Raw genomic sequence first — 21,468 nt, forward strand, 5'->3', positions numbered from 1 at the left:
CAGGAGCGGGGTACGTTCACATATGCTGTGGCTTTGTGTGTGGAAGGTCTGCAGTGTATTACAATGCCAGCAAAGTGGAGGAGATCTAAGAGGCAAAAAAAAAATTAAAAAAAATGGGCTTGCAAGTGAATTTTAAATCCCCATCACGTCAATTTCTGCTGCGGATTTCCCCCATTTCAATGTGTAAGGTGAATTCCACAGTTAATCTACTACAGATTTACAACACGTGATGATTTTGCATGTGGAGTTCCAGCCATCTTCTCCCCTAGCAGAGCTTTCCCCTCCCCATTGAGATGCAGCCCGTCCCTACGGTAGAGCTTGTTACCAACAGTCAGCCCAGTTCTCCAGGAACCCGAACCCCTCCTGGGTCATTATGCTGTAATCACCCATCCTATAAACTTGGTTTACCACACCCACGGCAAATGCCAAAATAAAAAAAATTAAAAGCAAAAAACCAATGCCAGAATAACTGGTTTTGTTTATCCTGCCTTTCAAGGACTAAAAAGTTGTATGTACCCCAAAACGGCACCAATGAAGACATCAACTCATCTTACAAAAAGCAAGCCCTGTCGCAACTCGGGCAAAATTAAAGGAAAAAAAAAAAGTTCTGGCTTTTGGAATATTGCCGCACAAAAAACATGCTTTTTAAAAAGGTTTTTATTGTGCCATAGTAGTAAAACATAGAAGAAAAAAAAAAAAAAAAACTATATAAAAACCCCAAACAAATCGATGTCTCCGTAGTCTTGCTGACCCGCAGAATAAAGTTTTTATACCACACAGTGAACATAAAAATGAAAAACAAAATGTTACAGAATTGCTGTATTTTTTCACCCCCTCAATTTTTAAAAAAATACATAATAAATTTCCCAAAATGGTGCCATTAAAATTACAACTTGTTCAGAAAAACAAAACAAACAAGAAACACGCCCTCATACACTTATGTTGATATAAAGGATTTCCTTCAACCTCCCCCAGGGGGCACCAGATCTAGTTACAGCAGGCCATCACTAATCATCCCGGAGCCAACTGCAGCTTCCCTGCAAGAAGAGTGGTGATTGGCCAGTCCATCCAGACTGAACAAACTAAACTAGTTTGTGATAAAACTTTACAATTTGACATAAGTGATGATCAGAGCCGTGACCTGTGCAAGAAAACAGCTGCATTAATAGAAACACATCTCATTTTTGTTTTTTTTTAATAAAAAAAAAATTAAAAATAAGTCACAAGTATGACATTTAGTAAATCAGGACTCATGGCTCCTAGAATCCAAAACAGGTCCAGTAGTAGAGGGGACTTGTGTGCACCTACAGTGCCGTCTCTGGACCACGGCACGCTATTAGCGGATGAATCCATCATCTCTCTAAATGTTCCAGTTTCCATACTTTTACCACAGCTGGAGAGTTAGCTTTGAAGGGCTTGTCCGCCCAAAGAGCGCCATTTTTGCCCGTGGGCTGTGCCGGTCACAGGTGATAAATGGGAGTGGCATCATTTTTGGAAAAAGCAGCCAATTCCTTTTTCCGACTCCTGGAGGCCCCTTTTCCGGTTCGTCCGCACATAGCATGTATGTGACGAATTTTCTGTTGATCTGATTTAAAGAAATCTCATCCACATACATGCTGTGAAAAAAGTGTTGTAAACGGTCGTGGATTTTCACCCCCTTCGAATGAGCAGGGGGAAATCCACATGTAACAGGCAAACTTTACTGAGGACTTTCCGAGTCAGACAACACATGGCCGATGGAGATACCCATAATGCTCTGCACCCTGAGAATTGCTGATTTCTCCAATACTGCTGACAATGTCCGTCCTTCTTTCCTGCTTTTCAGAGTTTGTCATGATGCTGTCATCTAGATAAGATTCCCATCTGAACCTCGTGACTTCAGACCTGGACATTCTTCTTCCTGCAGCGACTGTGCGTTCTGAGTACTACTAATAAAGTGCATACAATTTTTGTAGCTAAGTCTTTCTACGTCTTTATAAACCCATTAAACAATGTAAAAATATGCATTTCATTAAATTAAAAAAAAGCTGAATTCTCAACTGTATCACAGAAATTTTGGCTACGTAGGTTAGAGATACCCTCAGGCCTTCCATGGTGGAAAGTGATGGAGAGAGGCACTGCCCTCTAGTGGTCCATTCCCATTGCCCTGGAAGTCTTTAGTGGTTTCCATAGTGTTTTTGGCATTCAGTGTGTTGAAGGTCAGAAGTTTTTGCTTGAGTCACTTGTCAAAATACGGGAGGTAGAAAAACTGGAATCCGTGTCGGCCCCTCACAGCGCAGTATATAAATATTACATGGTAGACTGCAAACAAAGGGGAAAACAACTCGTTAGTAGACGGTCCAAAAGCAGGTCATTACTTCACGGCCTTCGGTAAAATATGAGAGAGAACCCTGTCCACAGGGGCTTGCATGCAATAAAGGGGAGGAAAGGAGACCGTAGGGTAGCGGCGGTCAGAAAGTGGTGGCAGTAGGTTTATTGTAGGGTTTTCAGGTTGCTTTTGAAGGTTTCAGAAGCGGGGAGTACAGAGTCTCGGATTATGGAGAACGCACGGGGACGATTGCAAGAGGAGGAGGTCTTGAAGGATTGCAGATTACACGTAGAGAGGTATTGGGGTACTAGGTTAGGGGACAGCCTTGTAGGTCACCAATAACATCTTGAACTGGGTTCTCTGGATGGTAGGTAGCCAGTGAAGGGAGAAGCAGGGGAATAGCCGCACAGAAGAGGGAAGGGTGGATGGGAGACCACGGAGAAGGACACTGTAGTAGTCATCCAGGCACAAGATGTTGGGGGCATACACAAGTTGTGTAATATTAGGAGGCAAAAATCAGGGAGGTACCTATTAATTACGATACCTAGGTATCTATAAGAGCTCATGGGGAGGAAAGAGTCAAGGAGCATGACAATGGACTTCATCCCACTGGTCTTAAGGCCGAATACGCTTCCAAACTGTTCTATTAAGTAACATGCCACTTCCAGTGAGGGCATGGGATCAGCAAGGTCGAGTAGCACATCGTCCACATATAAGCCCACTCACTCCTCCATGTTTATGTGGGCCTATAATGTAGTGGTCACAACATAGGCACTCACCTAATGGCCCACTGACCATATACAGGAGGGAAGATAGGAGACATCTCTGATCAGTGCCCGGAAACAGGAAGGGAACTGAAAACCAACTACTAGCACATATCTGAGAGGTAGGTGCACAACATAGAGATCATACACACTTTTTCAAGCTGAGCCCAAAGTCAAAGGCCTTCAAAATTGCTCCCATATATGGCCATTTGCTTGTATGTTGGAATATAGAGGTCCAATACTATAAAAGGGCATAAAGACTATTCCACTATGCAGAGTATAACCTTTTGAAGCCTACTGGCCAGATCTTTGTGCTGTGTCGGTAGCAGGGCTATAGGCCGATGATTCGCATTGGTTTAGTTACACCCGGTCTTACACTCCAGAGCTGCACTATTTGGCTGGTGGAGTCACTGAGTAAATAGATTACATTGTTTTATCCTGTGTTTTAGCATGTAGTATACTCCAGAGCTGCAATCACGATTTAATAGGCTTCAGAGCTGGCATCTCCCAGTATTCCCTGCATACAGCTAGCCCTTATCTAAAAGCCGCCTTTACATCAGGCATCGAACAGTAATGCGATATAGGAAGACCAACGCATTATAGAGGCTCAGCTGATCTGTTGCTGGAAACCACAAGGCTGTTGAGACCCCCCTGAAACCGGCAGAATTGTGACTGCAGCTGTAATATACAGGCATCATGTACAAGAGAAGTGACATATATTTACAGAGTGACTCGTGTAAATCACAGACTATGAATTGGTGTGCAAATAGGAATGTGCACTTTAATGCAGTAGCTCCAGTTACATGGGCCGACAGTTCGTTAACAACTACATGAGCGCTGACATTACCGCTAAGCTCGTTAGCGCTGGTGAGGAGCATGTGCACAGGCAGAGTTCACCGCCGGATCGCGGGTTTCTCGCTTCATTTACACGGGACGAGAAGCCAGAGCTCCAGCAATGTTTTTAGGCTGGCTGAAAGTCATTGATAACGAACTGCAAACGAACATTATACACTACACAATTATCGCCCAAAACGCGTTAGTTTGAATGCATTCTAAGTGATAATCACCCCCTGTAAATGGCCATTAAAGTAAATGCTGCCATTCAACCATTTGTATAAGGACTACTAAAGAGCATGCCTCACCTCCTGGAATCAGCAGCAGTAGACCAGGCACAAAGAAGATGGCACTGGAGACGGCTGTGGACAAAAGGGGAAATCCTGATTGGTCAGTCATTCTGAAAGAGTTTAGGCGCACAGACCCGAAACAAGAAAATGCTGCATACCTGGCGTTGGGCTGACTTGTAGTCCCACCCCGACGAACACAAATACTGGAGAGGGGAAAAAAAGGGGTTAGCAGCCCGGCCATCTACAGGAAGACAAGGGGCAAGAAAAATAATAAGGCTCACCCAAGCCGAGAAGGAGGAGGAGAAAAGAAGAGAGAACGACCTTCTTATTCTTCTGTACAAGAGGATGCCTCGTCCAACTGAAAGAGAAACAAGACAGCAAACATGAGAGCAGCACCTTGTGAGACCGTCCAACCGAAAGAGAAACAAGACAGCAAACATGAGAGCAGCACCTTGTGAGACCGTCCAACCAAAAGAGAAACAAGACAGCAAACATGAGAGCAGCACCTTGTGAGACCGTCCAACCAGCCAACAGCCAAAGAGTAATGTACACGTGTGCCTTTAAGATACCACAACATGTGTTCTTATAGTGCGGGTATATAACGGTGCGGTACACTTATATAACTTACACCCATTACGCAGAGGATGTAAGGAACATACAGAGAAGCGCCAGCAGCCGTGAATTACATTGAAGTGCCGCTGATATTCACACAACACACGAGCCATGTTCTAATTTATATTAATGGTTAACACTACTGGCTTTGGAGAGAGAATACCTATATAAATCACGCCAGTGTGTGATTACTACTAGCGCAGTGTGCGAGGGGTGGACCAGCACCTGTAGGTCACATTCAACCAACCAGGCTTGTTTTCAGACACTTAAAGTCTGTCATTAGACAAACCCAGCAAATAGGGGAGACGGAACAATACCCTCTGCAGCGCCACCTATTGGACGGCAGCATTACTTTACATTGATTTGCAGGAATGCTGCCATCCAATAGGTGGCGCTGCAGAGGTATTGTTCCATCTCCCTTATTTGCATAAATTACTCAGAGGAATGTGCATGGCCTTATAAGGCTTCTAACTCACTTTTTTGGTGTATTCTCACACCCTTTCTGGGTGCGCTCCTTGGGGAGAGACGATGCCATCCCCGACCCACTCACCCCCTAGGTGTCTCCACACACTTTTTGGGTGCTGTCCTTAAGGAGAGAGGACACCCCTCTTGACCCTAGACAAACCTTTTACCTGTCATGCAGACACGCCAGCAGCGGATCGGCTCAGGATGACTGCTGGCAGGTGGCCGCACAGGCACACAACTACGCCATTCACTTCAATGGGTCCCGCTGAAGAGAATGAAGCGATGGTGCACATGCACAACCAGCTGCTGCCATCTGCTGCCAGGGGTGTCGGCATGAAAAGTAAAGCCTCTCGTTGTTCAGTTTCCACTGGTTTTTATTTAATTATAGAATAGGAAACCTTATAATTTTCCAATATACAACTTATATATATTGAACTTTCTGCTCCCCTACTTTTAAGGGTAGAGTCCACAGTAATGGAGGTCAGTCATTTGACCCCATCAAACATGCCATATGACCCCTGGTATTCAATGGACCCTGATCAGGCATCTAATAGGGAAATAGTAGTTTTATTGTAAGCCGACGACATACAGCATTACCTGCAGATGTGATGCTACAGTGTGAGGCCTCCCTCACACAGGCGTTGCGGTAAGCGCCGCGATTTATACCGCGACCTGTGCGTCGCTAATTGCGGTAAAAAAAACCTCTGTGTGCGGGAGGCTTTACATTGTTACCTGCAGCATCACATCGGTCAGAGTGTGTGGAGAAGCAGCTCGTATATTCTCCTCCTTGCCTCTTCTATGTGGTGTTTTGGAGGGGGATCTCCCTTCTCCAACGGCTTACATGCTGCAGGCCTCCGGGGACTGACAGCAAATGTAAGCTGTCAAACTGCTCCAAAACTGGCTGATTGTGGCATGTGTCAGCTGTTCCCAGCATGCAGCATGTTCTACTCCCCAGCCTTCTTCATACCCAACCAGCAACTGTGATGTTTATGTACGGACAAGTTAAAAAGTGGATGACGAGACCATTCTGGAACATAGTGTTCTCCACCTACTCAAGTTACCAGACGATCCATTACAGCGTCCCTCAGATTGCCCCGCTCTCCATCCTCCCAGGATCCAGCTCATCAATAAAGAAAGATCTTACGCCATTTCTTAATCCCAGCACGTGCCATTATCCCCAGACAGTGGAAAACTCCACAAACACCGACCACCCCTGAGTGGATGCAGGAACTGAATGAGATCATGTCAATGGAGGAGATGCTATCTGAGGAGTCAGACCTCCCAGACAACTTTATAGCTATGTGGAGCCCTTGGCGAGAGTTTCAAAACACCTCCGATTTTCAGGCCTTGTTAACCTAAACCTCATGCCATTAGTCATACCTCAGGGCACACCCCCACCCCCCAATTTACTCCTTTGGTATGTATCTGTGAACCCCCCCCCCCCTTCTTTTTTCTTTTCCCTTCTCTTCTCTGTTAAATTCCCTTCTACTACGCTATCAATATTAACCCTATATAGGGTTCAGTTTGGTTGTGTTAAAAGTTGTAACTAAGATATTACCTCCTTTTGGTTTGACAACATGGATGTAGAGTTATGTATTTCATGATAATAACCTTAGTAAGCCAGATCCATAGATTAGGCAATTGGTTAAATGTTTCATACAATGTATACGGTCCTGCGAGATCTACTTGCTATGATTTAGTTTATTTTGCTATATACGCAAACTTTAATAAAAACCGATTAAACATAAAAAGTGGACAACCCTTTTAATCTCAGAATAGCAGCGGGGCCCTCGGCTGTCTCATCTAATCATTAAACTGGGGCCGATGAACAGACAGGCAGCTCTTCTCCTCCTTTTACGGATACAGCAATCACCATTGATTGCGACATCTCATGTGTTTTCTCCAGTTTTGGCCACTTCCACAAAGCAGTGGCCATCAATCATAGGACTATCACTGCAGATGGTCATGTGGGAAGGGGTAAAATGACCATCCACAAACCCCATCATCATCCTTAATGCAGCCGGGGAAGAGAACTCATTACAGGGAATAGGAACAGGGCTGTGGAGTCAGTAAGCAAATCCATTTCCTCTGACTCCATAATTTTCCTCGATGCCTTCATATATGACTCATGGTGATAAAATGGTAACCTCCAGCTTTTCATGACCAATTATAAACTAATCAAGCCATTAAGATAGAGCAAAATATATTTATTGGAAAACAATTTCACAGGACACAAACATTACTGAAGTGTAAGTCTGCAGGGCACTGCGCCAAATTTGTTGCATATTTCCTATTATAAGAATTTGAGAAAGTTTTGAAGTTTTCTATAAAATATATCTTCTATGGAAATTGAATTGAACATATATTTATAGGACATTTTAAAACCACGCAACATTTTGATCACTTTCCATTCCGCTTTTTTGCAAGGCAAGATTAGCTATTTTGGACATGGGTGACAGAGGGAGCCCCCTCCGTCAGCCTTGGGAATCGAAGATTTCTTTGGTTCCCGCTATTAGAGCAAGTGCCCGGCTGTCATCCAACAGCTCAGCATGGAAGACCCGCGTACAGTCTTTTGATGGCCCTGAAGATTAAAGCCCCTTAACGGCCGCCGTCAAGACGTATAGAGTGGTCGCTAAGGGGTTAAGAAAGAAATCCCATCCCGCTAGGAACTCCCTTCTATAAACCAAAGCAGAGAGCAGCTCGGTATCAGCAGGTTCTGCTCTGGAGGACAAAGTCCATTTATTCATAATCTGGCCTTAATTTGTACAATTACATTTGCAATGGCTGCAGCAGGGAAATTCTATGTCTGGTCGCAGCGTCCCTAGTTGTCCATCTGTGCACTATTAAAGGCGTACCCTCAGGATAGGCCAGTTATAGCAGATCCATGGGGTCCACCGCTTGGGACCTCAGCTATCAGCTGTGTGCTATTGACTGGAGTGGAAGCAGGCAGCTTCAGTCCCACTGCAGTGACCCGGCTTTGTATTGCACACATCATTATCATTGAAGTGAATGGGACCTCGCTGATCTGTAGGTTGCCGGGCCGACTTTATTACAAAAAGGGTCCATTTTCATTGGACAATCCCCTTGTATTAGAAGGGCCCCTCAACATCCTAATGATGAACTAATCCGTGAAGGAATCTGACAGCAATTTCCCTGCATGGCCAACACAAAAGTGAAACATTAAACGGTTCCCATTGGGCTATGTAAGGGTGGTTTTACACGGCCGAGAAACTCGCATAAGAATTGTGCGTTGCGTACGAGTAGGAACCCCATTCTTTTAAATGGAGTCATATATATATATATAAGCTACATGCGTCGCCCCCTGTTTTCAATTGGACAGTAAAACACATTGTAGGGCGTGCGAGTTGCACGTGCGTGCGATGCGATGTTTCCCTTTAAAAACAATGGAAACACTTGCCGATCATCCAACGCGGCTGAAAGCTGCACCGGAGGATCGCTACTTTACTGAAGTGATGGGAGGCGTTTCTGCCCGAACAACTCCTCACAAGTTGTGAAAACGCACGTTGGCGAGCGCGATATGGGGTTTCTCGGCCTGCTATCTCGCTCACCCATGTGTAAGCACCCTAATATAGACACATGGGTTCCTCCAGAGACACTCTTTATTTGACCTTCATTAACTATGGCTAATAGATGGGGGCCTTCAACTGTGGACAGTCCTCTCAATTCGCATAGAATTCCCTAAGGGCATTTAGAAATGGGTTTTCCTAACCAGACAATCTGGGTAACTTTTCAAACCAGCCTGAAGAACCAATGGCATGAAAAGTTGTACAGCAATATCTGATAGGAATTTCTATGACAACGATTGTTGGTGGAGGGAGAAAACCTCAAGCAGCAGCTTTTACTAGAGCCACGCGCCAACAACAATCATACGTGCCCCTTTATGTGGCATTTACCTTCACTGATGAGGCTCCCAACAGCATTACGTTTTAGGATGGCACAAGCCAACCACAACGATAAGTGGCAGTAGCATGGAGAAGGTAAGTGGTGTGAAGTAGGGCTGGCGTTGTTCCATTGTAAGAGGGCTGACATGCCTGGTGTCATTAATGGAGTCCGGTATAAGGCAATGATTTGACTTCATACCACTTGTGATACCGCAGATCATCTGGTGGCATTACATTATTGTTTGGTATTCTACTACAAGGTACCACTTATTTAATGGCTCCTTTCCTTATATATTGGGCCACTGCTATACGTAAGGACATGTAGATGTGAGAGGCTTCTAAGTGGTTGTCTCATGGGGGAAAAAAAAAAAAAATGTATCTTTAAACAGATTGCAAGTCTGGCCTATGATGGGAACAGCTGCCCATACATTATACTTACCTTACACGGGAGGGTCAGCCAGAGGGAAAGATACCCCTTTCAGTGGTTCACCTCCCTGGTTAATAAAGCACGTCCTAGAAGGGCAGGCGGATGGAATAGAGCTATCCTCTTGGGAGAACTGCTTTCAGAGCAGATAACACTGTGTGTATGGATGACCCCGCACTTACCTGAAGCATTCGTGTGTGGACAACTGGGTGCTGTTGCTAATGGTGCTGAAGGAACACTGGGAGCTGCGAGAGGAGAGCGGCGGAAGATTCCTACAAGTAGAAGGGATAAGTGTCATTGTACAGAGGCGGCACAACTGCGCCAACCTACGAGGATGCCCTCTATAAGTCACAGGGGGCACACAAACTATCAAGGCATCATCTTCTTGGGGGTTTTCCATTCAGAGTTCTTAAGGAATGAGGATTCAGACTCCTTGGGAGCCAAATGAAGAACTCTCTTCTATTAATTCAGAAAACCTTAAAGGGGTGTTCAGGTTCCAAAACTATCAATGACCTACGGGGATAGATAATCCACAGCAGACTGGCAGAGACCTTAGCACTCCCGCCAATCGACTAATGTGAAAGGGCTACAGCTGGACAGAAGATCCAAAACACTGTCACTCCCCGTAGTGGTCCAGTGTGGTACTGCAGCTCCTCCTGTTCTTCACATCACCGATCAGAGGGGGTGCCACCAACAGTACTCGGTCAGAAACCCTCTAAGCTTGGGTTTCCACACAGCGGAATCCCGGCGGAAATCTTGCGGTTTGGCCGCAGCGAAAACCCGCAAGATTTCCGCCGGGACTGCGGGTTTTGAAGCGGCCCAGCCGCTCACTCTTCTGCTGCGGCCGACGCTCCCATAGAGGAGAGCGCGGCCGCAGCAGAGGAAGAAAAAGAATGAGCATGCTGTGGCCGGCTGATCCACGCAGCAGTGCCGGCTTCTGCCTGCTTTGCTGTGGCGGATTTGCCATCCCGTGTGGACGAGATTTCTCAGAAATCTCGTCCACATGGCTGGCTAATCCCGGGATTAGAGGCCGCAGGCGGATTTGCCGCGGCAAAATTCCGGACGGAATGTCTGCGGCAAATGCGCCCCGTGTGAACCCAGCCTTAGGGTGCATTCACATTGTGGAAATACTGCAGATGTGTTATGGAATGTCTGCAGGTTAGACTTACCGTACGGTTACAGCAGAAAATCTGCGGCCGTTTTTCCTCTCTATATGTGAACAGGATCTCTTTACTTTAACAGGAAACATTTCTGCTGCGGAAACATTTACCATTCAAGTGATTGGCATTAAAGCAAATCCTGCTCACCTGTAGAGGAAACGGCTGTGGATTTTCTGCTGTACCTGTACTGTAAGACCTCCCTCACGCAGACGCTTTCAGCACCGCACTAATCACAGTATAACCCTCCTATTGTTTTCAATAAGAGCCGCCCCGATCGCAGCGCTGATATCGGTGTCTCTTCTATTTTTGAGCGTTTAGTGCTAAAAGCCGGCATCGCTGAGGCCGAAAACGAAAGCAAAATGCGGCAAAGCGTCACGATTTAAATTGCAGCGCTTACCACAACGCATGTGTGAGGGAGGCCCAACTCTAACCCGAATTCCTGTTGTGGATCCACTGCGGAAATTCCACAATAAATTTGCATAACGTGTGAACACGCCCCGATAAAGGAGCAGATTACTTAACACTAAGATTTGATGCAATTTTGTCCCTAAAGAACTAATTTTTTTTTTTTTACAGGACAAGACTTTTTGGGGGGCAAGTGAGGAGTACACAATGTTTGGGTCAATTTATGGTACTTTTTATCAATGTAAACTAATAGCAGCAGTACAATTATGTAGCATCCCTTTTTCCAACACAGTTGTTGCTATGATTGAGGCTATAAGCACACCTGAGTATCTGAACTTTGAAAATGTCCCATGTAGCATGCATCTCCACTAGCTGCGCAAATAGCCGGAAGGCCCACCCCGCCAGTCTCCTGTTGATGGGGACGACGCAGGTGAAATCCCGTGCCTGCGATGCGAGGTCAGATATTGGCGCGGATGATCTGTGCTGTTTGTGGGCAGACCAGCAGAGGTTCTCCGCACATGCGCCAGTATCCTCAGGGGTGCTTTTAGCCGTGGTCACAGCAAAACAGTGAGGGAAAGAGTGATGCTACATAACTGTACTGCTGGTATTAGCCACACTGATAAAAGGCTGGCAGGCTCCCTTTAACTTTTCCCAGCCCCCATGAACATTGCTGCCGTCTGCAGGCATCTGTGAGGGAATACTTAAAACTATGCTCAAAACTGTGTCTTAGTAATAGGGTTACTTCGGTTGACATTTATGCATGACTGCATTTAGATAAGGCTCCGCCCACTGGACTCTTCAGCTCAGAATAAGCAGATCTATATAAATGAATAAGTTCTACTGACTCTTTCCCCATAAACTATATATGTATCCGCTCGGCTCCTCCGGCTCTATAACATCATGCCGGCAGAATGGACGGTGAGTTCCAGCTGACAGACTCCCTGTAAAGGCTTTTCACTACATGAGGAAATGTTCCATACCTTTCTACATCTTTAATTTTCACATCTTCAGTTTCTTCATCATTCTCCAAGTTCTAGGAAAAAGGTCAATATAGTTCAAACAACGCGAGAGAATTTGTGAAGTACGACACATTTCATCCTCAAAATACTTACTATTGAAATATACCGTTAATAGACTCTAGGCAACAAGCATACGGTTTGATTGAGGGCAGTAAGCTTAAAGCAGTAATCCGGTTGGAAGTAAATTTTCAAAAATTTGCGCCGCAGCCGGTTATGGGTAGAAATCGGGCAGCCCTTACCTTCTTATCTTGCCCTGAGTTTCTGATTTACTTGCAGCACTATTTTCCAAGATGGCCTCTACATCCCTGCTGATATGCAGCCTGAAACAACATCTTGCACAATTTCCTACTCTGTTTCTTTTCCTGTGCGTGTACCCGCTAAGTGCTGCCCTCGTATTGGTCAGCAATCTGGTCCCGGGAGTGGAAGGGGAAAGCTGTCCCTGTTTTTTTCCTACTAAGCAAGTCAGACCCTTAGAGCTGGAATGTCTACAGGACGTAACCAGGGCAACCGGGGAATAAACACTTCTGAAGTGCCGGAGAAGGCGATGATTTATAGAGCTGCAGGCAGAAAATCCAAAGCTGGACCACAGTGCAGACTTAAATAACTTTTGATTCATTTAACAGCAACTTTATGTAACCGGAATACCCCTTTAAGGTGGAGCGAACGTTCACCGATGCAGCCTTTAATGTATGTACTTTACCAGCGTGTTACATGGGCACAACGTCAAGGGGTTAATATATGCCTGCACTCTTGCACTTACCTGCTCCACTGGTTGCAAAGTGAACATAAACCCCACCCCAACAGTCCATACGCCCCCACATACATGCTGAACCAGGCAAGGCGTCCCAGCCCCACCGCCCTTCAGCGGGCCAAGCCCAGGAGATCTTTACAGCATACAAAGACCAGGTTTATAGGAAACTGTGGGGTACTGTATGGCTCCCTTTGGGGGCAGCGTAAGTTAGCGACAGGCACCGAGGTCAGGGGTCATCACTTATTGGGGAATTTCAGTTAGTTTTCTTGCGTCTCCCTGCACACCCGACTTCAGAAACACCCAGCTGGAGGGGTTACGAAGGGTGGGCCGGGCAAGCGATGCCTCATGAATAATCCGGACCTTGCAGAAACTGCAGCTCTGACTTATATAGAAATGGCGCAGGGCCATACCGCTGAATAAAGTAACTGACCGGATCGCGTTATTAACGTTTAGAGAAGGGCAGCCTAGGAGCTTGCTTATTTTTATGTGTGTAATATGCAGTGAATAGAACCCACGTGCGTATTATGTCATGATGTTCAACTGTGCAAAAAATAAAAATAAATACACACCAAAAAAGGACACGTCACGTATTACAATAGGCCATTGATGGCCCGATGCAAAGATGCAGTAAATACATAGAAGAATCTGCATATCTGCACAGCAAATCAACGAATCCTTTTACGTATTTTTTTGGCGTGCACACAAACGCAGTGTATTTATGCATGCTAAAATCCGCAGGCGAAGTGAGGGCTTAAAGGGATATCCTACGGCGTAAAACACTGGATACTCCCCGCCAGCGACTCCAGTCTCCGCTGTGTTGTTGTATGTATACAGGCTGTAGTCAGTAAACCTCCATCCAATGACAGCTCTTAGGGATAATCGTTGAGTGCTGTCATTGGCTGCAACCGCTTGTTTGTAAACAGCAGCCCCCGAAGTAAACGTCAGCAGGGAGGCCGGAGCCAGTGGACAAGCAGGGAGCAGCGAGTATCGGCCGTTTTCTTATTTTACACCCTTAGGCCTCATGTCCACGGGGAAAATCGGGCCCGCTACGGATTCTCCATGTAGAATCTGCAGCGGGTCCCTCCTGCCCCGCGGACATGAGCGCTGAAAATAAGAATAAATGAGAATAAACTCACCTCCCATCCGCTCCGTTTCTTCTCTGCGTCGCAGCCGGATCTTCTTTCTTCGGCCGGCGGATGAATTCGTCACGCCGGCGGCACGTCGCCGACGTGCCGCGCGCATGCGCCGGGCACATCCGCCGAGCCGAAGCAAGGGAGATGCGGCCGTGAGGAAGAGAAGACCTTCCCGGCCCGCTACGGGTGAGTAAATTCTTTTAAATTCCTATTTTAGGTCTCCCGCGGATCCGGACGGCTTCCATAGGCTTCAATAGAAGCCCGCGGGAGCCGTCCCCGCGGGAGACCCGCACGAAAATGGAGCATGGTCCAGATTTTTCATGCTCCATTTTTTTTTAAATCTCTTTTATTGACCATCCGCGGGTATTTATCTACCCGCGGGTGGTCAATGCATCCCTATGGGGTGCGGATCCGCGTGCAGGTAATCCGCTGCGGATCCTAAATCATATTTTCCCCGTGGACATGAGCCCTTAAGGCTGCCTTTTCACAATGCAGACAAGCCCATTAAACTTTAAAGGGGTTTTCCAGCGAGAACACTATTGATTACCTATCATCAGGATAGGTCATCAATAGTTGATCGCCTGGAGTCTGTCGCTTGGGACCGTGACCGATCAGCTGAGCAGGCGCAAGGTGTCAGCGCTGCAAGTATACAGAGGACGGAGTGGAAGCCTCTGTGTAGTGGCCAGCACAGGCACGGCTCCCATTGATTTCAATAAGAGCTGTGCCTGCAGTTACAAGCACCTGCCACTATACAAAGGTTGGCGTGGAGGCTTCCTCAGCTGATAGGTCATCAATGGTTGATCGGTCGATCAGGATAGGTCATCAATAGTATTTCCCTGGAAAACCCCTTTAATAAAAAGAGAGGACTAATACTTGCAGTTCTTAGAGAATTTTCTGCTACTTTAGGGGTTCAGGAACAACCGAACACACTGAACAGTTGGCCGACCCCTAAATGTTAACCAAATTCTATTGTCCAAAATATGTTTAGAGTTTCAGTCCTCGGCTCGGGGGTCAGCGGCAGCTCTTCCAAGTGCCCATACATGCCCCACCGCTCCGGACAGGTGACGGCAGATGGATTGCTGGAGGTCCATGTATTGGCCGGGGGGGCCACATACAGTCATCTACTAGCAACCATTGGACAAAATGTCACACGGGTGGCTTCTTCCCAAATAATAACAGCATCCCGTTGGTCACACAAAACTATTGTTGGTTCTTCCATTTCACTTGATGAACGTTCATTATGGTTGAAGTCGTGGGTTTTCATTAGTCTGCGTAGGGTTTCCGTAAAGCGATTGTCACAAATCTGCTCCCCCTGCCGTAAAATAACAGTCATATTCTCACCTCTCCCAAAATGCTGCTCGCTCCCACTGTTTGTTTACAGGCCGCCGGTATACAGGACATAACAGGCTGCTGCAGCCAATGACAATTGCCGAGCCCTGTCATTGGCTGCAGCGGCCTGTGATGTCACAGGGAGGGGCAAGTATCTGACTAGTTCTTGATTTATGGCAGGGGGAGCTGGGTGTTATAAAAACCAAAGATCTTGGACAATTCCTTAAAAACTCTGGAAGGAGTACATCTCTAGACATCAGAGAGGGGGAACAGAGTGGAAAGCCACTCACCAACAGCGGCTCTTGTTCTGGTGGAGACAGTCCATCCAGGTAGGTAGGCAACGCTATATACTACACTGCACCCATGGGCCGGCTTCATGGGGTTCGGGGGAGTCACCAGCCATGTGCATGTGGTTACTGACAGAAAACCTACCTTGTACTTGTGGCGGTTCTGCTGAGTCTCGTTATCCCCGCTAAAGTGCAGCGCCCCGAATCTGGGTCCGGCATCTTCCATAGACATCTCAAACGCATCATCAATGGTGAAGTTCCCCATGAAATCCTCGGACGAGCGGTTTGACCTGTAAGATGGAGGTCTGCATTAATCCCACCATGATTGTGGACAATGAGCAGCTGGCAGAGGCTTCAAGATACTTGACTACATCATCCCACCACTAGGGGGCTCATGGAGACACACCCTGGTCACAACCCCAATGAGAGCATATGGACATTGGGGAGAGGTGTCCCACGCTGGAGTGGGAGAGGAGGAGACGCACTGCATGCTGGGATTTTTCTTCCTCTATATGCAATTTGTACTCATGAGCATGGCGGAAAATTCACAAAACACACGCCTTTCAATGCGGCCGTTTACGTCTTCTTACCGCATTCCCCTCTAGTCAGCGGTACAAAGGACAGTCCAGCGGTTCCCAACCTCCAGTCCTCACAACAGGGCAGGTTCTTAGGATCTCCACAGTATTGTGAGATGGGAACCGCTGCGTTAGCCTCACAATCAGCAGCGAGGGCCGTCTCCGCTTGTGTACGGCGGTCCAGCTCAGGGTGGACGTGTTCTGTGATGTTATGTATTGAGGGATTCCCAGGGAACTCTAGGTTTGCTTTCACCCTCTATGGATGCTCGCCTGTACTGCAACCGGCGGGCCGTGCCTGTACTGCAACCGGCGGGCCGTGCCTGTACTGCAACCGGCGGGCCGTGCCTCCGTGCCTGTACTGTAACCGGCGGCCGTACCTGTACTGTAACCAGCGGCCGTACCTGTACTGTAACCGGCGGCCGTACCTGTACTGTAACCGGCGGCCGTGCCGTCGTACCTGTACTGTAACCAGCCGTCGTACCTGTACTGTAACCGGCGGCCGTACCTGTACTGTAACTGGTGGACGTGCCATCGTACCTGTACTGTAACCAGCCGTCGTACCTGTACTGTAACCGGCGGATCTGCAATGTGTGACTCCACCTATACCAGGGGGATTCCTTAGAAAGGACCGGCACCTATGTGTGATACAGAAGGATGTACTAAACTGGGTGTGCAGCACGTGGGGGGCCGCGGCCAAGTCAGGGATGGCGTATAAAAAACAAAAAACGCAGTGCGCTGTATTTTTCTTTGTATTTGCGCACTAAAGGTTCCCATAGAAGTCAACGGCGGCGCGTAAATGGGAGCGTGATGTGCAAACAAATGCGTGACGCTGCATCATACTGCTGGAAGGAGAACCCATCGGGCACCTATCAGACGGCGACGGCTGCATGCCAACAGATTACCACTGCGGAGTCCGCGGCACACGGGGCACACTGAATGATGCTCTCATGTTTCCGTCACACTTGCAGATATGAATTGCGTATCCCCCGAGTGGAGGAAAAAAGAAGATGGCAGCGCACTCTATCCTGTTTTGGACGCCATGCGGACGGCCTCCATTGAAGACGATGGCAGCTGTTCGACCCGCAGCTAACATTACGCCTGGCGACGTCGCGGGAAATACAAGTAAACTTTCTGTAGTGCGCATGACTAATGGCGAGCGTCCGTGGTAGAGAAATGACGGGTCCGCAGGTCGCCGGCCACGGTCACAGACAGACCCCGCTGTGGGATCCGGACGTTCGTGCACCGCAGTCACAGACAGAACCCGCCGCGGGATCCGGACGTTCGTGCACCGCGGTCACAGACAGAACCCACCGCGGGATCCGGATTGTTCGCTGGATCTGGGATGGTTCATGCGCCGCGGTCACAGATAGAACCCGCCACAGGATCCGGATAGTTCGCCGGCCGCGGTCAGACAGAACCCGCCGCGGGATCCGGATAGGTCGACGGCCGCGGTCACAGACAGAACCCGCCGCGGGATCCGGATTGTTCGCTGGATCTGGGATGGTTCATGCGCCGCGGTCACAGACAGAACCCGCCACAGGATCCGGATAGTTCGCCGGCCGCGGTCAGACAGAACCCGCCGCGGGATCCGGATAGGTCGCCGGCCGCGGTCACAGACAGAACCCGCCGCGGGATCCGGATTGTTCGCTGGATCTGGGATGGTTCATGCGCCGCGGTCACAGACAGAACCCGCCACAGGATCCGGATAGGTCGCCGGCCGCGGTCACAGACAGAACCCGCCGCGGGATCCGGATAGGTCGCCGGCCGCGGTCACAGACAGAACCCGCCGCGGGATCCGGATAGGTCGCCGGCCGCGGTCACAGACAGAACCCGCCGCGGGATCCGGATAGGTCGCCGGCCGCGGTCACAGACAGAACCCGCCGCGGGATCCGGATAGGTCGCCGGCCGCGGTCACAGACAGAACCCGCCGCGGGATCCGGATAGGTCGCCGGCCGCGGTCACAGACAGAACCCGCCGCGGGATCCGGATAGGTCGCCGGCCGCGGTCACAGACAGAACCCGCCGCGGGATCCGGATAGGTCGCCGGCCGCGGTCACAGACAGAACCCGCCGCGGGATCCGGATAGGTCGCCGGCCGCGGTCACAGACAGAACCCGCCGCGGGATCCGGATAGGTCGCCGGCCGCGGTCACAGACAGAACCCGCCGCGGGATCCGGATAGGTCGCCGGCCGCGGTCACAGACAGAACCCGCCGCGGGATCCGGATAGGTCGCCGGCCGCGGTCACAGACAGAACCCGCCGCGGGATCCGGATAGGTCGCCGGCCGCGGTCACAGACAGAACCCGCCGCGGGATCCGGATAGGTCGCCGGCCGCGGTCACAGACAGAACCCGCCGCGGGATCCGGATAGGTCGCCGGCCGCGGTCACAGACAGAACCCGCCGCGGGATCCGGATAGGTCGCCGGCCGCGGTCACAGACAGAACCCGCCGCGGGATCCGGATAGGTCGCCGGCCGCGGTCACAGACAGAACCCGCCGCGGGATCCGGATAGGTCGCCGGCCGCGGTCACAGACAGAACCCGCCGCGGGATCCGGATAGGTCGCCGGCCGCGGTCACAGACAGAACCCGCCGCGGGATCCGGATAGGTCGCCGGCCGCGGTCACAGACAGAACCCGCCGCGGGATCCGGATAGGTCGCCGGCCGCGGTCACAGACAGAACCCGCCGCGGGATCCGGATAGGTCGCCGGCCGCGGTCACAGACAGAACCCGCCGCGGGATCCGGATAGGTCGCCGGCCGCGGTCACAGACAGAACCCGCCGCGGGATCCGGATAGGTCGCCGGCCGCGGTCACAGACAGAACCCGCCGCGGGATCCGGATAGGTCGCCGGCCGCGGTCACAGACAGAACCCGCCGCGGGATCCGGATAGGTCGCCGGCCGCGGTCACAGACAGAACCCGCCGCGGGATCCGGATAGGTCGCCGGCCGCGGTCACAGACAGAACCCGCCGCGGGATCCGGATAGGTCGCCGGCCGCGGTCACAGACAGAACCCGCCGCGGGATCCGGATAGGTCGCCGGCCGCGGTCACAGACAGAACCCGCCGCGGGATCCGGATAGGTCGCCGGCCGCGGTCACAGACAGAACCCGCCGCGGGATCCGGATAGGTCGCCGGCCGCGGTCACAGACAGAACCCGCCGCGGGATCCGGATAGGTCGCCGGCCGCGGTCACAGACAGAACCCGCCGCGGGATCCGGATAGGTCGCCGGCCGCGGTCACAGACAGAACCCGCCGCGGGATCCGGATAGGTCGCCGGCCGCGGTCACAGACAGAACCCGCCGCGGGATCCGGATAGGTCGCCGGCCGCGGTCACAGACAGAACCCGCCGCGGGATCCGGATAGGTCGCCGGCCGCGGTCACAGACAGAACCCGCCGCGGGATCCGGATAGGTCGCCGGCCGCGGTCACAGACAGAACCCGCCGCGGGATCCGGATAGGTCGCCGGCCGCGGTCACAGACAGAACCCGCCGCGGGATCCGGATAGGTCGCCGGCCGCGGTCACAGACAGAACCCGCCGCGGGATCCGGATAGGTCGCCGGCCGCGGTCACAGACAGAACCCGCCGCGGGATCCGGATAGGTCGCCGGCCGCGGTCACAGACAGAACCCGCCGCGGGATCCGGATAGGTCGCCGGCCGCGGTCACAGACAGAACCCGCCGCGGGATCCGGATAGTTTGCCGGCCGCGGTCACAGACAGAACCCGCCGTGGGATCCGGATGGTTCGCCGGCCGCAGTCACAGGCAGAACCTGCTGTGATATCTGGATGGTTCGCCGGTCGCGGTCACAGACAGAACCCGCCGTGGGATCCGGATGGTTCGTGCGCCGCGGTCACAGACAGAACCCGCTGTGATAGTCGGATGGTTCATGCGCCGCGGTCACAGACAGAACCTGCCGCGGGATCCGGATGGTTCGTGCACCGCGATCACAGACAGAACCCGCCGCGGGATCCGGATGGTTCGCCGGCCGCGGTCACAGACAGAACCCGCTGTGATATCCGGATGGTTCGTGCGCCGCGGTCACAGACAGAACCCGCTGTGATATCCGGATGGTTCGCCGGCCGCGGTCACAGACAGAACCCGCTGTGATATCCGGATGGTTCGCCGGCCGCGGTCACAGACAGAACCCGCTGTGATATCTGGATGGTTCGTGCGCCGCGGTCACAGACAGAACACACTGTGATATTCGGATGGTTCATGCGCCGCGGTCACAGACAGAACCCGCTGTGATATCCGGATGGTTCGCCGGCCGCGGTCACAGACAGAACCCGCTGTGATATCCGGATGGTTCGCCGGCCGCGGTCACAGACAGAACCCGCTGTGATATTCGGATGGTTCGCCGGCCGCGGTCACAGACATCATTTAGAATCGTGCGTTTCTGTTTGCCACAGACATATGAACGTCGTGTGTACAGAAAGTACAGCAACATACCAGGTACAGGTGAGGGGGCGCTGTAACCCATCTGTGACCCGGCTGCCCCCTACGGTGAGACGGATGTACTACACGGGCCCCCAGGACAACCGCCGTGACTACACAACACCAGGGTGCCTCGCGAGGGCGAACAGAGGCCGCCGCCACTACACCCACCTGTCTGCCGGCCGCCTCCTCACACTGCGGGGGTCTGCCCGCTTACATTACAAGACCCCTCACAAGTTCCTTCCTCTCAGCACGCCCCGCCCTCTGTGGGTCACGTGACTGCCCCTCAGCCGGCCGGAGTGACGCACTTTAGTTGATAAAGACGCTTCCCGTGTAGCCCCGCCCAGTCATACCGCCCCCCAGCCAACAATCCTACAGCGCTCTGCATATTAACACATTCTGCCGCAGTTCTCCAGCGCGGCCGATTCACCCAATCAGCTGGCTGGAATCGGCACATGTGACTACACAGCGTGCACGCGGATTGCCTGCAGCAGCCGTGTGCACTACACAGTACAGTTAAGCAGCCGTGTACTACACACTCCACTTAAGCAGCACGGGGTTAGGTTTAGGGTTAACTAAACCTAACCCTAACCCCAACCCTAAACCTAACCCTAAACACTAACCCTAAACCTTAACCCTAAAGCTTAACCCTAACCCCAACCCTAACCCTAAACACTAACCCTAAACCTAACCGTAAACCTAACCCTAAACCCTAACCCCGTGCTGCTTAAGTGTAGTGTGTAGTACACGGCTGCTTAACTGTACTGTGTAGTGCACACGGCTGCTGC

General features: G+C 50.8%; 2 protein-coding genes across 3 annotated transcripts in view; one reads left to right on the forward strand and one right to left on the reverse strand.

The window, feature by feature from the left end:
- The window catches only part of LOC136588568 (calcium-binding protein 2-like), a 28,259-nt gene extending 26,405 nt beyond the window's left edge, over positions 1 to 1,854 (forward strand). Inside the window, exon 6 of the mRNA XM_066587907.1 lies at positions 1,826 to 1,854. Coding sequence (XP_066444004.1) covers positions 1,826 to 1,854 — 29 coding nt within the window. The remainder of the gene's footprint in view (positions 1 to 1,825) is intronic.
- Positions 1,179 to 20,999, reverse strand: TMEM134 (transmembrane protein 134). Of its 2 annotated transcripts, none has more exons than XM_066587908.1 (8): positions 20,852 to 20,999; positions 15,829 to 15,973; positions 12,145 to 12,197; positions 9,782 to 9,871; positions 4,478 to 4,554; positions 4,355 to 4,399; positions 4,215 to 4,268; positions 1,179 to 2,301 (listed from the first exon to the last, which is right to left on the reverse strand). In XM_066587908.1, the coding sequence occupies exons 2-8, from the start codon at positions 15,946 to 15,948 to the stop codon at positions 2,219 to 2,221; spliced, it is 522 nt and encodes a 173-aa protein (XP_066444005.1). In that variant the 5' UTR covers positions 15,949 to 15,973; positions 20,852 to 20,999; the 3' UTR covers positions 1,179 to 2,218. The 2 variants fall into 2 exon arrangements, with proteins under 2 accessions (XP_066444005.1, XP_066444006.1); XM_066587909.1 differs by lacking the exon at positions 20,852 to 20,999 and adding an exon at positions 20,696 to 20,825.
- Between the last annotated feature and the right edge of the window lie 469 nt (positions 21,000 to 21,468).

This window comes from Eleutherodactylus coqui, chromosome 13, assembly GCF_035609145.1.
Source record: "Eleutherodactylus coqui strain aEleCoq1 chromosome 13, aEleCoq1.hap1, whole genome shotgun sequence".
Lineage (NCBI taxonomy): Eukaryota > Metazoa > Chordata > Amphibia > Anura > Eleutherodactylidae > Eleutherodactylus > Eleutherodactylus coqui.